The 13,821-nt window shown below is 41.4% G+C and overlaps 1 protein-coding gene across 2 annotated transcripts in view; it reads left to right on the forward strand.

Annotated features, from left to right (window-relative positions):
* The first annotated feature begins 2,923 nt into the window (after window positions 1–2,923).
* The window catches only part of FNTA (farnesyltransferase, CAAX box, alpha), a 30,552-nt gene continuing 19,654 nt past the window's right edge, over window positions 2,924–13,821 (forward strand). For both annotated transcript variants that reach the window (XM_032618533.1, XM_032618534.1), the window contains exons 1-3: window positions 2,924–3,123; window positions 5,123–5,208; window positions 13,287–13,401. In XM_032618533.1, coding sequence (XP_032474424.1) covers window positions 2,948–3,123; window positions 5,123–5,208; window positions 13,287–13,401 — 377 coding nt within the window. In that variant the 5' untranslated portion in view covers window positions 2,924–2,947. The remainder of the gene's footprint in view (window positions 3,124–5,122; window positions 5,209–13,286; window positions 13,402–13,821) is intronic.

Raw genomic sequence — 13,821 nt, forward strand, 5'->3', positions numbered from 1 at the left:
CACCAGGGTTTCCCTGGTGGCGCAGTGGTTGAGAGTCTGCCTGCCGATGCAGGGGACATGGGTTCATGCCCCAGTCCGGGAAGATCCCACATGCCGCAGAGCAGCTGGGCCCGTGAGCCGTGGCCGCTGAGCCTGCACGTCCGGAGCCTGTGCTCCACAACGGGAGAGGCCACAACAGTGAGAGGCCCGCGTACTGCAAAAAAAAAAAAAAAAAAAAAAATTCACCAAAAATTACTTTCTTCTTCTAAATGCACTGTGCACTATTTTCTATTCCACTGTATTTCAGTTTTTGAAATACTCATTAAACACTCCAAAAAATGCTGGTCATGGAATCAGATACTAAGATGGAACTTGGGACCAACACCCATGTGGTCAAACTGCAAGGCCTGTGAGGTCTCAGCCTCCCAGGTGAAAGCCGTGTGGCACCTGTCAGTGGTCCCCGTCAGGCTGCGATGGCTGGGCCCTCATACCTAAGAGGCCCTCTGTCTCTTAGCAGTCCATTGTGGGCTGTCCTCAGGCCACGCAGGAGGCTGGCTGCTGACTGCACTCCCCAAAGCTGGGCAGCAAGTTCCTCCTTGGAGGAGGACTGGTGGGTCACCTTGTCCACCATAGGACCCACTAAAATGACTTTATGATCGATCAGTGAATTGTGAAGCATAATTTAAACACTTTGACCTTTTGCCCGGACTGCTACAATAGCTTTACGCTCATCTGTTTCCATTCTTGCCTTTCTACTTTGTGTATTTCACACATGGTAGCCAAAATAATCCTTTAAGAATGTAAATCACATGTCCCTCCTTTACTCAAAACCTTCCACTAATTTCCACTTAAAATCAAATCCCACAAATGTTAATTAGCACATTAAAAGATGCTCAACATCACTAATCATTAGGGAAATGCAAAGTGAAGATACCAGTTCACATTCATTCAAATGGTTATCAAAACAAAACCAGGAAACAAGCATCGGTGAGTATGGGAAGAAACTGGAACCCTTGCACAGATGCTGTGGAAAACAGTTCCCAAAAACCTAAACATAGAATTACCGTATGTCAAGCAATCCCACACTGGGTAAATACCCAAAAGTGAAAGCGGGGTCTCTAACAGGTATTTCATTATTCTCAACAGCCAAAAGGTGAAAGCAACCCAAATGTTCATTATCAAGTGATTGGATAAACAAAATGTGGCCCATACATACAATGGAATATTATTCAGCCTTTAAAAAGGAAATTCTGACACGTGTTACAACGTGGATGAACCTGGAGGACATTACGCAAACTGAAATAAGCCAGACACCAAAGGACAAATACTGTATGATTCTACTTCCATGAGGACCTAGAATAGTCATACTCACAGAGACAGAATGTAGAATAGTGGTTACAAGGGGCCGGGGCGGGATTGGGTGGGGAATGGGGAGTGTTTGATGTGGACAGAGTTTCAGTTGGGAAGATGATAAAGTTCTGGAGATGGATGGTGGCCATAGCTGCACATCAATGTGAATGTACTTAACATCACCAAACTATATACTTAAAAATGATTAAAAAGATAAGTTTCATGTTATGACTATTTTACCACAATAAAAATAATAATAAAAATCCAAATCCTTATCATGATCTTTGGCTGCTTCTTCAATCTTATCACCCACCAGTTCCTTCCCCTCACTCACAGGCCTTCAGCCCTGCTGGCATCCTTGCCGAACCAAGATCGCACCAAGCACGCACTTCCTGTTCTCTGACTGGTATGCTTTTTCCTCTCACAGGTCTCTGCTCAAACAGCCCCTGAAAAGCCTTCCTGAAAATCTACTGCTGAAGGTGAAAAATAATTTTCCTTCCACCCTTCTGAGTTCTTGGTTGAAACCCCAGTAATAAAAGACAGATTAACAAGAGAAAAACAAAAAGAGGTTTATTAACATGTATACCTTAGAGAAAATAGAAAAATACCTAGATACCCAGAGAAAAATTAGCAACTCCCTGAGATGGCTTAGAACTCAGGCTTAAATACCACCTTAATAAGGAAAGGGGATGGGAGATGAAGGCCTCTTGGGGGAGAGTAAAAGGTTTTTAGGAAAGATGAACGGGCCCTTAGAAGAACAGGTTGGAGATGTGACAATTTGACAAAACTTGTCAGGGTGTGGCGTCCACTTCCACTCTGGAAACTCCCAGGGAGGGGACTTAACGGCAATTGAGCTCCTTTTGGAGGGTCTGTCTTTAGAAATGTAAGGGAGTTCTGAGAAAGCTTCTCCCCACATTTACTGTTTTTCAAGTGCCAACAGCTCAAAATAACCAAAACACCAAAGCAGCATCTGTGGAGTGGCATGTCCTGTACTCCTACATACATATTTTGGGGCGTATTCTGCTATCCTCCCCTAGAATGCAAAGCCCGTGACTGCAGAGTTTATTTTGTGCCATGAGCAAGCCCGGTATATACTAGGTAGTCAGTGTTAAACGTTTACCTTTCCTATAATGTATACCCATATTCCTTGCATAATGAGAACTTTAATTTCAAAAGACTAAAATCCTGGATTACTGAAATTCTGCGGTATAAACTCAGCATCCAAAAGAAAAAAAAAAAAAAAAATGTGTGCAAGGAGCGTAAATGCCCTTGGATGGCTAACGCGGAGCGCGGGCGCCAGCTGCTTATCCAGGGCTCCCAAGCTTCTCCCGCCGACACTAACAACTAACAACACTAGTACGTTCCGAAGCACCAGCTACAAGCGTTCGGACAGGCCTGCGGACAGGACGAGTGAGAAACCTGGGGCCCCAGGTGGCGTGATGCAGCCCGAAGCGCGGAACCGCGCCCAACAAGGACGTCCAGGCCAGGGTGCGGGCGCGGGCGCTGGGCACTCCGGCCCGCGTCTCTATGGTAGGAGCGGAAAAACCGGAAGGAGCCGTGAGAGGGGCGGGGCAGGGGCGGGGCCTCCGGCACCTCCTCCGCTGGGAGCCGAGGAGAGATGGCGGCCGCCGACGGCGTCGGGGAGGCTGCGCAGGGCGGGGAGCCAGGTCAGCCGGAGCCGCCGCCGCCCCAGCCGCATCCCCCGCCGCCCCAGCTGCAGCAAGAAGAGGCGGCGGCGTCCCCTATGGACGACGGGTTCCTGAGCCTGGACTCGCCCACCTATGTCCTGTACAGGTAACGCCCACGGCATGGTCGCGGCGCGGGAGGCCCTCCCCCGCGCGCGGCGCTGCACGGGGCGCGGCTGCGGCAGAACCTAGCGCGTCCTCGCCGTCCGGCGGCCGGGAGCGGCGGGGTGGGGCCCGCGCTGTCACCGTTCTGGGCGGTGGAGGTTTCGGAACCCACAGCGCTGGCCTGCTGTAGTCCGAATGCCAAAGGGCTTGGGTGCAGTCGGACCGCAAAGAAGGTCCAGATTGGCTCGCTTTAGAAACGGGGCTTCCCGTGGTTTGTTCTGCGGAAACGGAGAGAGCTAGCGTAAGATCTTTAGGGACCGGGACGTTTTCATTCAGCGTTTTCTTTCAGTGTTTCTAGCGCCCAGCGTCAGCCAGGCACCGAATTAGGCTGTAAGGATGAGACTATGAGAATTCAACTCCGTTACGCATCCCCTTGTCGCCTCGTGCTTAGTGCAAGCCATGTGCAGTGTCGGGTACTGCTGTAACTTTCTCACCTTTCCTCCTCATCTTTGCCACCACCCAGTCCCGTCCCCGTTAGTTCTTTGCTTTCTATTGGTCATGCTGGTTCCCCAGCTGCATTTTGAACCTGCAGAGACGACTGAGAAGTCCTTACTTTTCTCATGTCTTATTTTTTCTTCTGTAGTTCTAGGTAAACCCATTAGATGACTGATTTGCGTAGGTTGTTTATGAATTGAGTGAAAGCCACTATGCTGATTTTGTTCTTGGAGTTTACAATGTTAGTGATTTCAGTTGGTTGAGGTGGCCCCATAGCCCTCAGACCTCCTCTCTGAACTGTGAAATACTCGGGTTCTTCCCTTGACTGTGTCCTATATCCCTGTGCCTAAAGGACAGCGGTACCATTCTCATGCCACTCCCCATATAGGTCTCACACCTCGGGTAATTGTTTCCCCTGGATTTCTCCTTGTATAATGGGCACAATTTTAGGATTTGTCTAGATACCACAGAATTTTTGCTGTTAATAGCTGATGAGTACAGAGAACTGAAAAATGGGTAATAGGAAAAGAATGTAAGTAAAAGAGTGGTTAACGAAAATTTGGTCACACTGATCAGTTTACACAGCAGTGTCTATAGGCACCCAGTGTTGCCACTGTAATTTATTTTAGCATTGATAATGAGAAGTAGTATTCATTGAATACTTACTGTATGCATTTATTATATGCTACATTTATAACATATAGCATATATATTTAAGCATACAGTAACACTATATAGTACATTTCATGTATTTCCTGTATAATATTGTGTATGCTAACTGTGTGTGTTAGGGTATATATAGTATAATAGTGTATATATAGTATAATACTGTGTATTATATGCTTACTATTATGCATATTTTAAGAGCTTAATTTATTATCTCACTTAAACCTCCAAGTAGCCTTCTAAGGTTAGTTGGTAATAGTATCATCTCCATTTTATAAATGAAGAAATTGAGGCCCAGAGAGGTTAAGTAACTTCCTCAGGGTCACACAGCTAGTTAAGTGGTAGAGCCAGTGTTCCACAGATTCCAGACTCTACTGACCACCTGGACCACCTCTCAGTGTACAAAAATGATAGTGATTACTTTTACTTTTAAATATCACTTTCTAGTTATTCAGAGTATTCAAATAAAAAATTGTTATTCAAATTTTTTTAAACTGTTGACTGATTCCAAAGAGCCTTATTAGACCAGTGAATTAGATTGATTTCTAATTTAAAACTATTGTGTACTTGCTACAAAAACCTGCTTTTGCATTTATGTAAAAACTTTAAATTTGAAAACTATTGACTTATTAACTTTAATTGGAAAATTATTCATTTTATTTTTCTTTTACTTAAAAGTTTAATATGTAAAACAAAGTGGCAACACTTGGTCTTGAAGAATCCAACCATGGTTACATTATTTGTAAGTTAAAGTGTAATTGTTGCCTTTTTAAAAAAACATCAGATTTCTTCTTTTCCTTACACGCTTGAATATAATCACTGAAAAATATATGTATTTTCAGGGACAGAGCAGAATGGGCTGATATAGATCCAGTGCCGCAGAATGATGGCCCCAATCCAGTGGTCCAGATCATTTATAGTGAAAAATGTAAGTTTATTTTTTATTAGGGAAAGGTCTGTAAGTCAAACTTAGTAGCAAAGTTGAAATTCACAACTATGTGACTAGATAGATGACAGATTTTTGTCTAATAAAGATCTAAATGACTTAAGCTAATCTTGTGGGGTTTTGTAATTTATTTTCATGATTAAAAGTTTTATTTTGTCCAAAGAGTGGACATATTTTAAGTTTGAATAATGAATGTTACATTATAATACATAGTAACCACTGTGTGATTGTGCTTTTCATTTAGTGTTTAATCTGCACATGAGATACAACAGAAATGATTTACTGTTTTATTTAGAATAAACTTTGGTTGTTGAAACATGAGCATTTTGAAATATATTTTAGCTGTGAAATGTTAGGCTCAGCTGGAATATATTACTGATAGTGAGTGGATTATTTTCTTTGACAAAGTGTTCTTTCATAATGAATGTGAAATGCTTTGTAAATTGAAGGCCATGCAAATGTTAATTGTTAGTTGTTCTTCTAGGAAAGGGTAAACAAAATGGAATGCAAGTTTTGTAGTTTTATGTATATATTTCTTTCAGTTAAGGCTCTGTTATCCAAGATCATTCCTCTTTTACAAAAAGCGATTATTATTTTTTCTGATTATGAGATAATGTCAAGAATGTAAAGAAAGAATAATGGTGTGAGGGTTTGCCTTATCAAATATGAAAGTGTACTACTAAACTTAATTAACATGTAGAACTGGTGCAGAAATAAATAGATTAATAAAGAAACTAAAAATAGGTCATCAGTATAGGTGGGACCTCAATATTTGATAAAAAGGACATTTTATATCTGTATGAAAAAGATGGATCAGTCAAGTAATGGTTTTGTAACAGTTGTCTGTGGATTTGAATATAAACAGAATTGTATCCCTATCTCATATCTTACATGAAAATAAATTACAGATGAATTAAAGTCCTAAAGCAAAACTGTAAACATACTAAAGCAAATAGAATAATCTTTCATTCTTAGGGTAAAGAAGGAATTATTAGGCAAGATGTAAAACTCCGAATTGATTGAGGAAAAGATCAGAAGGTATAACTGCATGAACCTGAAAAACTTCCAAACTGGTGAGAGATATTATATGTGAAGAGATAATTCACTAGAAGAAATAGAAATATCTATGAAGAGATGTTAACCTCACTAGTGATCTGAGAAATGAAAACCACAACTTTTCCAGATTCATAAGGTACCTTTCGAAAACTGACACAGTCATTCATTTCTCTTTCAGTTAAAAATAATAAAACCTTTTTTTTCAGGGTAAAAAAAAAAAAAATCAACATTTTTAATTCTTAAATATATCATTAGGGGCTTCCCTGGTGGTGCAGTGGTTGGGAGTCTGCCTGCCGATGCAGGGGACACGGGTTCTTGCCCCGGTCCGGGAAGATCCCACATGCCGCAGAGCGGCTGGGCCTGTGAGCCGTGGCTGCTGAGCCTGCGCATCCAGAGCCTGTGCTCCGCAACACGAGAGGCTGCAACACTGAGAGGCCCGCGTACCACAAAAACAAACAAACAAACAAATAAATATATATATATATATCATTATTACAAACCACAAAGGAAAAGAGAGAAATAATGACCCATTGATCAAAAATTGATAAATGATTATATCACAATTTTAAATTTGTGCAACAGAAGACACCGTGAATAAGTTAAAAAGCAAACAGCAGTGTAAGAGAAGATGTATAAACAGAGGATCGATATTCAGAACCTTATAAGGAATTCCTACGAAAGGTTAAAGAAACAGGGAAACTAATCAAAAAATAGACAAAGGGTATGAACTTGTAGTTCATAGAAGAAAAAATTTCGTTAGCCATTAAATAGGGGGACAATCCATTATCATTAGGAATGAAAGATAATTTTAAACTGTTTTATGATATCAGATATTGAGACATATGAACAGATCCATGCTTTTCAGGTGGTAGTTTTCATATGTTTAGCCATTTTAGAAAGCACTATTGCGTGTATATTTAGTAAAACTAGAAAATGCTCATATCTTACAACCTTGAAATGCTGCTTCGCATGATACATTCTGGGTTCACTCTGGCTTATGGCATCAGAAGACATGTACTAGGAGGCTGAGAGCACAGACTTCAGAGCCAGACCACGTAGTGCAGATTCTAACTGCACCACTTTACTGACTCTGTAACCTTGGACAAGTTATTTAACCTCTCATTATCTCTGTCTTCTTCTGTGTAAAATGAGGACGATAGTAGTAACTACTTTATAGAGTGAGTGAGGTATACACATGAAATAAGAGAACAGTGGCTGACTCATAGGAAGCACTGTGTGTGATAGCTATTACAATTCACAGCATTTTTTGGAAGAACAAAATATTGGAAACCAGCTGTATATTTGTGTTTTGGAGAATAGATAAATGTATCGTTGTCATACAGCTGTGTGCTACATAACCAATAAGAGGATCTAGATCTGTTATAATAGGGACATATTGCAGAAACAGTGTTGAGTGAAAAAAAGGCACATAAGTTTTAGACACTTTGAGTATGACAGTGTTTTAAGTTTGTAATTTTTAATTAACAGACTGTTAATATCAAAAAAATCTAATGAATATAAAATTCTATTTATATAATCCCAAATTTATTTATGACCCTAAATTATATAGGGTCATATAGCCCTAAGACTGAGTATCCTAGTCCCACTTGTAGGAATCTGTTCTGCAAAAAAATAGCATTGACATGTAAATTATGCCAGGCCCACTGTATGGAAAAGTGAAACAAGAATGATGTAGATGTGTATACATAGGCATGGAAGAACATATCACTGAGGGGGAAATGCCAAAATGAAAAGCAGAATGAAAGTGTTATGCCAACTTCATTAAAAAACAAGAGCAAGATTACATTTATTTGCTTAGAAAAATGTCTGGAGAGACATATCAACTGGTAACAGCCATTACCAGTGATACAGATCCAGTGCACTGGGAGTAGCACTGGATATGGGAGACTTCATGTACTTTTATATTGTTTGCAGTGTTTACAAAGAGCATGTATTTCTTTCTTTTCTTTTTTTTTTTTTTGAATACTCAAAATAGTTTTATTTTAAACATTTACCAAATTTAAGTTGTGCTAACTTCTGATACATAGACAGACATATGTATCTACATAACTGTATATACATGTATACATAAATACATACATAATTCACATCTATGGTAATATTTTGAGCTTTACCTATGAAATTAATTTCAATTTGGGTCAAATATTTCATCTTTTGGAAGAAACCTATTTTGTTCATGAAAATCTTGAATCCATCTGAGGTAAGGAATAGAATTACGGGTAGGACTAGGATATGGGAGTGGGGTGGTCAGACATGCCACTAGCCCATACAGGGTGCGTTGGCGAAAATTTGAAAAAGGAGCCACATCGTCTGGGCAGACACGGCCATGCACCAATAAACTCGGCTTGGTGAATGGGGTAGGATTTCAGCTCCCATTCCCTGCCTTAGCTGGATGCATTGCACTGGGTGCTACCTGCATGTAGGTGGCAGTCCTAGAGGGATGGCTCAGTGGCGGTGCAAGCAGAAGATGGTGATCTGGCCAATGATCTGTACAGCTCCATTCCTCGCTGGACTGATTTAATTTGTCTGGAGGAGTTTGGTTGGGTAGGGATCTTTTCTTCTCACCACTTCTGATGATTTAGCTGAAGAAGGAGATCTCCCCGATGAAAAAAGTCCATTTTTCAGGTTCAAGTGTGCAGATGGCTGTGCAGCCTCCAAGTGGGCTTTCATGGTTTAATCTTAGGAAATAGCCCAATGTTGATTCTTGAGTCCTAAAAAAAATATGCTGTCGATCTGGTTGTAGATGAGCTTTGCAATTTCCCTTTTCTCTCAGCGCCTCAGCTCGGACGCCTCACGCCAGGGATCGTACGGAGGGGCTGCGTGAGGAGAGAGGAGCGGGCGGGGAGCCACTGGGCTGCGCCCCAGTCCCAGGCAGGCTGGCTGGGGGACCAGGGCCGTGCACATCCCCACCCGGATGGCGCGGCCAAGTGGGCGCATGGTGTTCTGTGCCCTCCAGGCTGACTCCCGGAACATGTATTTCTTTTTAATTAAAAACATTTTGGGGGCTTCCCTGGTGGCGCAGTGGTTGAGAGTCTGCCTGCCGATGCGGGGTACGCGGGTTCATTTCCCGGTCTGGGAAGATCCCACATGCCGCGGAGCGGCTGGGCCTGTGAGCCAGGGCCGCTGAGCCTGCGCGTCCGGAGCCTATGCTCCGCAACGGGAGAGGCCACGGCAGTAAGAGGCCCGCGTACTGCAAAAAAAACCCAAAAAAACAAACAAACAAAAACATTTTGGAGGACTTCCCTGGTGGCGCAGTGGTTAAGAATCCACCTTGCCGGGCTTCCCTGGTGGCGCAGTGGTTGAGAGTCCGCCTGCTGATGCAGGGGATGCGGGTTCGTGTCCCGGTCCGGGAGGATCCCACATGCCGTGGAGTGGCTAGGCCCATGAGCCATGGCCGCTGGGCCTGCGCGTCCGGAGCCTGTGCTCCGCAACGGGAGAGGCCGCAACAATGAGAGGCCTGCGTACCGCAAAAAAAAAAAAAAAAAAAAAAGAATCCACCTTGCCAATTCAGGGGACATGGGTTCAAGCCTTGGTCTGGGAAGATCCCACATACTACAGAGCAACTAAGCCCATGTGCCACAACAACTGAAGCCCATGCGCCTAGAGCCCGTGCTCTGCAACAGGAGAAGCCACCGCAGTGAGAAGTCTGCGACCACAACGAAGAGTAGGCCCTGCTCGCCTCAACTAGAGAAAGCCCACATGCCACAGCGGAGACCCAGTGCAGCCAAAAAAAATATTTTTTAAAGTAACACATGCTCACTGAAGAAAAATTTGAAGATGTTAACATCAAAAGAAGAGTATAATCATCCAGAACTAACCACTGTTAACATTTGGTGTATAGCCTTCCACTCCTCGGAAAATATGTTTCCACAGAGTTAGGTTTATACTATGTATGTGTACATGTGTGAATATAAAATAATGTGTTTATACATTGTATATAGAGTTAACATGTTATAAGCATTTTGTTACACATTTTAAAGTATTTGGGAGCTTGGTTCTAATGACCACATAATATTCCATAGTTATTTACCATGTATATTGTTTCTAAATTTTACTCTGGTATAAATTAAATTCAGTATTTTAAAGGTAGTATTTAGGAGTAGATGACCTTTGTATGTTCAGAAAGAGCTATAATTATTCATGCTTTCCTCTGATAATTTCTTTTTTGGGGTTGTAGTCTAATGAAACTATATACATACCCGTGTGTGCTTGCATGCACACACATAAGTGCATATGTGTGTATTGTATATTTAATTTTTAAAATTTTTTAATGAAAGGTCATTGGATGCTTAAAGTAGTGATTTTTATAAAACAAAATTGAAAACAACCAGTAGTAGCAGAATGGTTAGGCAAATCAGGATATATTGACATTGTATTCATGCATATTGACCTCCTAAAAGTTTGTGAACCCTGTCAGTAACTGGAAAATTATATGCTATAAGAAAAATAGCGGGACTTTCCTGGTGGTCCAGTGGTTAAGAATCTACCTTCTGATGCAGGGGATGCAGGTTCGATCCCTGGTCAGGGAACATACCCACGTGCCGTGGGGCAACTAAGCCCATGCGCCACAGCTACTGAGCCCATGCTCCACAACTACCAAGCCCTTGCACTTTGGAGCCCACACGCCACAACTACTGAGCCCCCGTGTTCTGGAGCCTACGCGCCACAACTAGAGATCCTGCGTGCTGCAACTACTGAGCCCATGCGCTCTGGAGACCACACACCACAATTAGAGAGAGGCCCACGCACCACAACGAAGAGCCCGTGCACTGCAACAAAAGATCCCGCATGCCGCAATGAAATCCCACATGCTGCAACTAAGACCTGATGCAGCCAAATAAATAATAAAAATGTTTAAAAAAAGAAAAATAGCATAGCATGTCCACATAAATTTTTAATTGCGGAAAAACAAGTATTGAGGAGTATTTAACACCTGGGTTTTTTTAGTAGTCTGTTTAGGGCTTAGTCTGTTCTCTATGTTAATCTGTGCTGTGATGTGAAGGCATTTCAGCTGCAGTGAAATGAGCATTGTGATTAGCAGTGTGTGCTTTGGTGTCAGACTAGATTGGGGTTTAACTTCTGTCTCCAAAGTACACTGGGCCATGTGAACTTGTTAATCTCTCTTAAGCCTGTGTCTCTTGTGGAAATGAGAGTAAAATAGGTTAATATTTGTAAAGGTCTAAGTTCCTTCAGTTAAGAGATTGGCAAAGATCAGAAGTTTTGATACTCTGTCAGTGAGGATGTGGAAAAAGAATTGGTGTATTCATACATGCTTGGAGGGACTATATATTGAACAGACCTTTTTTGAGAGGTTGATTTGGCACTGTCTGTCAGCATCAACAGTGCACATAACCTTGATCCAGTAATTCCACTTGTAGGAATTCATCCTACAGATGTACTGAATTTGCACGTGTGTGCAGAAACATACCATGATAGGACAGTGAAAGAATGAAAACAATTTAAACATTCATTTATAGGGGACGAGTTAGGTATAGAGTGCCCATACAACGAAATGCTGTGCAAGTGTTTGAAAAATGTAGTAAACTTTGTAACGGGGAATGTGGTTGAAAATTATGTCATCTTCTCATCTTGTTCCTCAAACTCGTATGTTCATAAATAAGCATATATTTTTAACTAAACGAATAGCTGCTGCTCTGCACCTTATGTTTTTCACTCAACAACCTGTCTTAGCAATTGTTCCATTTCAGTACATGACAGAACAGCCTCGTTACTAATAGCTGCGTAGGATTTTGTTGTATGGGTGTACCATGATGGACTTAACCCATTCTTTACTCATGGAAATTTCAGTTGTTTCCAGTCTTCATTTCTTTATTTCTTATGTAAATTTCCTTGGATGCTTTGGGCACATACAGGAGTATATTTGTAAGAAAACTTACTGGAACTGGAATTGTTAGGTCAATGAGTAGTCAGTTTTTATTTATTTATTTATTTTTTAGAGAAACACTTTATTTTTGGCTGTGTTGGGTCTTTGTGCTGTGCACAGGCTTTCTCTAGTTGTGGCGAGCGGGGGCTACTCTTCGTTGGGGTGCATGGGCTTCTCATTGCGGTGGCTTCTCTTGTGGAGCATGGGCTCTAGGCCTGTGGGCTTCAGTAAGTTGTGGCTCACGGGCTCAGTAGTTGTGCCTTGCAGGCTCTAGGCATGCAGGCTTCAGTAGTTGTGACGTGCGGACTCTTGAGCTCAGGCTCAGTAGTTGTGGCACACGTGCTTAGTTGCTCTGAGGCATGTGGGATTTTCCCAGACCATGGCTTGAACCCGTGTCCCCTGCATTGGTAGGCAGATTCTTAACCACTGCACCACCAGAGAAGTCCCCAGTTTTTAATTTTTAATAGATATTACCAAGTGGTTTTCCATAGAGATATTTACTAGTTTATACGACCTTGAATAATGTATGAGTGAAAAAAGTAAGGCCCAGGACATTAGAGTGGGATGTGATCTCATTTATATTAAAAAAAAAAAATGAGAAGATGGAATTAGAACATATACTTTTGTGTGCATAGGATATATTTGGAAGGATACATTAGAATCACTCCACAGTTGCTTCTGGGGAGAAGAACTGGGAATTTAGTGGAATGGAAACTTAGCATGAACCTTTTTGTACTGTTTGAGTTTTCTATCATTGTGTATATTACTTTTTCAGTTAAAAAAAACTGATCAAAATAAAATGTGAGAAAAACAGCTAAGTGAATATATTTGGATATATGCACTCTTAATTTTTCTTTAATGCATAAGGTCTCTGGGGGATCTGGAGTCAGGCATCAACCCCCGTACGTGCATCCTGGCTGTGACACAAGTTATCAGGGTGGCAGTCATAGTCATTGGATTTTCTTTCTTTTGCGTATTGTTATAAATCGTATACATACAATAAATTATCTTCCTCATAGAGTAAAACAACATTTTGTACTATAGTGGTTGTTTTAAACAAGAAAGATCATCCTAATGCAGTTGTGTGCTCTGTTTCTAGTTCAGGATGTTTATGATTATTTCCGGGCTGTCCTGCAGCGTGACGAGAGAAGTGAACGAGCTTTTAAGCTAACCAGAGATGCTATCGAGTTAAATGCAGCCAATTACACAGTGTGGTAAGTAAGATACCTCGTTAATATTCCCTGTCTGAATGTCACAGGTTTTAGTTTGGATGACTTTTTTCTTAATGATAATTTTTATCAAAATAACAATTCACATATGAGTTTAAAAGTCAGAGACTGAATGAAAAATAGCAATCTCTGCTCTATTCCTTCTCATTACAGAGTCCCACTCCCTGGAGGCAATAATTCCTAGGTGTTTTTTCTTAAAATCACCTCTATATTGTAAATCATATGCTTGATTATTTTTAATTTTTTCACTTTAGACATTACTCCTGCTATGGAAGATACAGAGTTCAGTCTCCTATACTGTCTCCATCACAGTAATCAGTTCATGGTTCATGCAGACCCACATTTCATCATATATTTATATTTCCTTTAACAGATTGGCTTTTTTATTTAGTTTTGTTCTCTTTT

The sequence above is a fragment of the Phocoena sinus genome, chromosome 21 (assembly GCF_008692025.1).
Source record: "Phocoena sinus isolate mPhoSin1 chromosome 21, mPhoSin1.pri, whole genome shotgun sequence".
In the NCBI taxonomy this organism is placed as follows: domain Eukaryota; kingdom Metazoa; phylum Chordata; class Mammalia; order Artiodactyla; family Phocoenidae; genus Phocoena; species Phocoena sinus.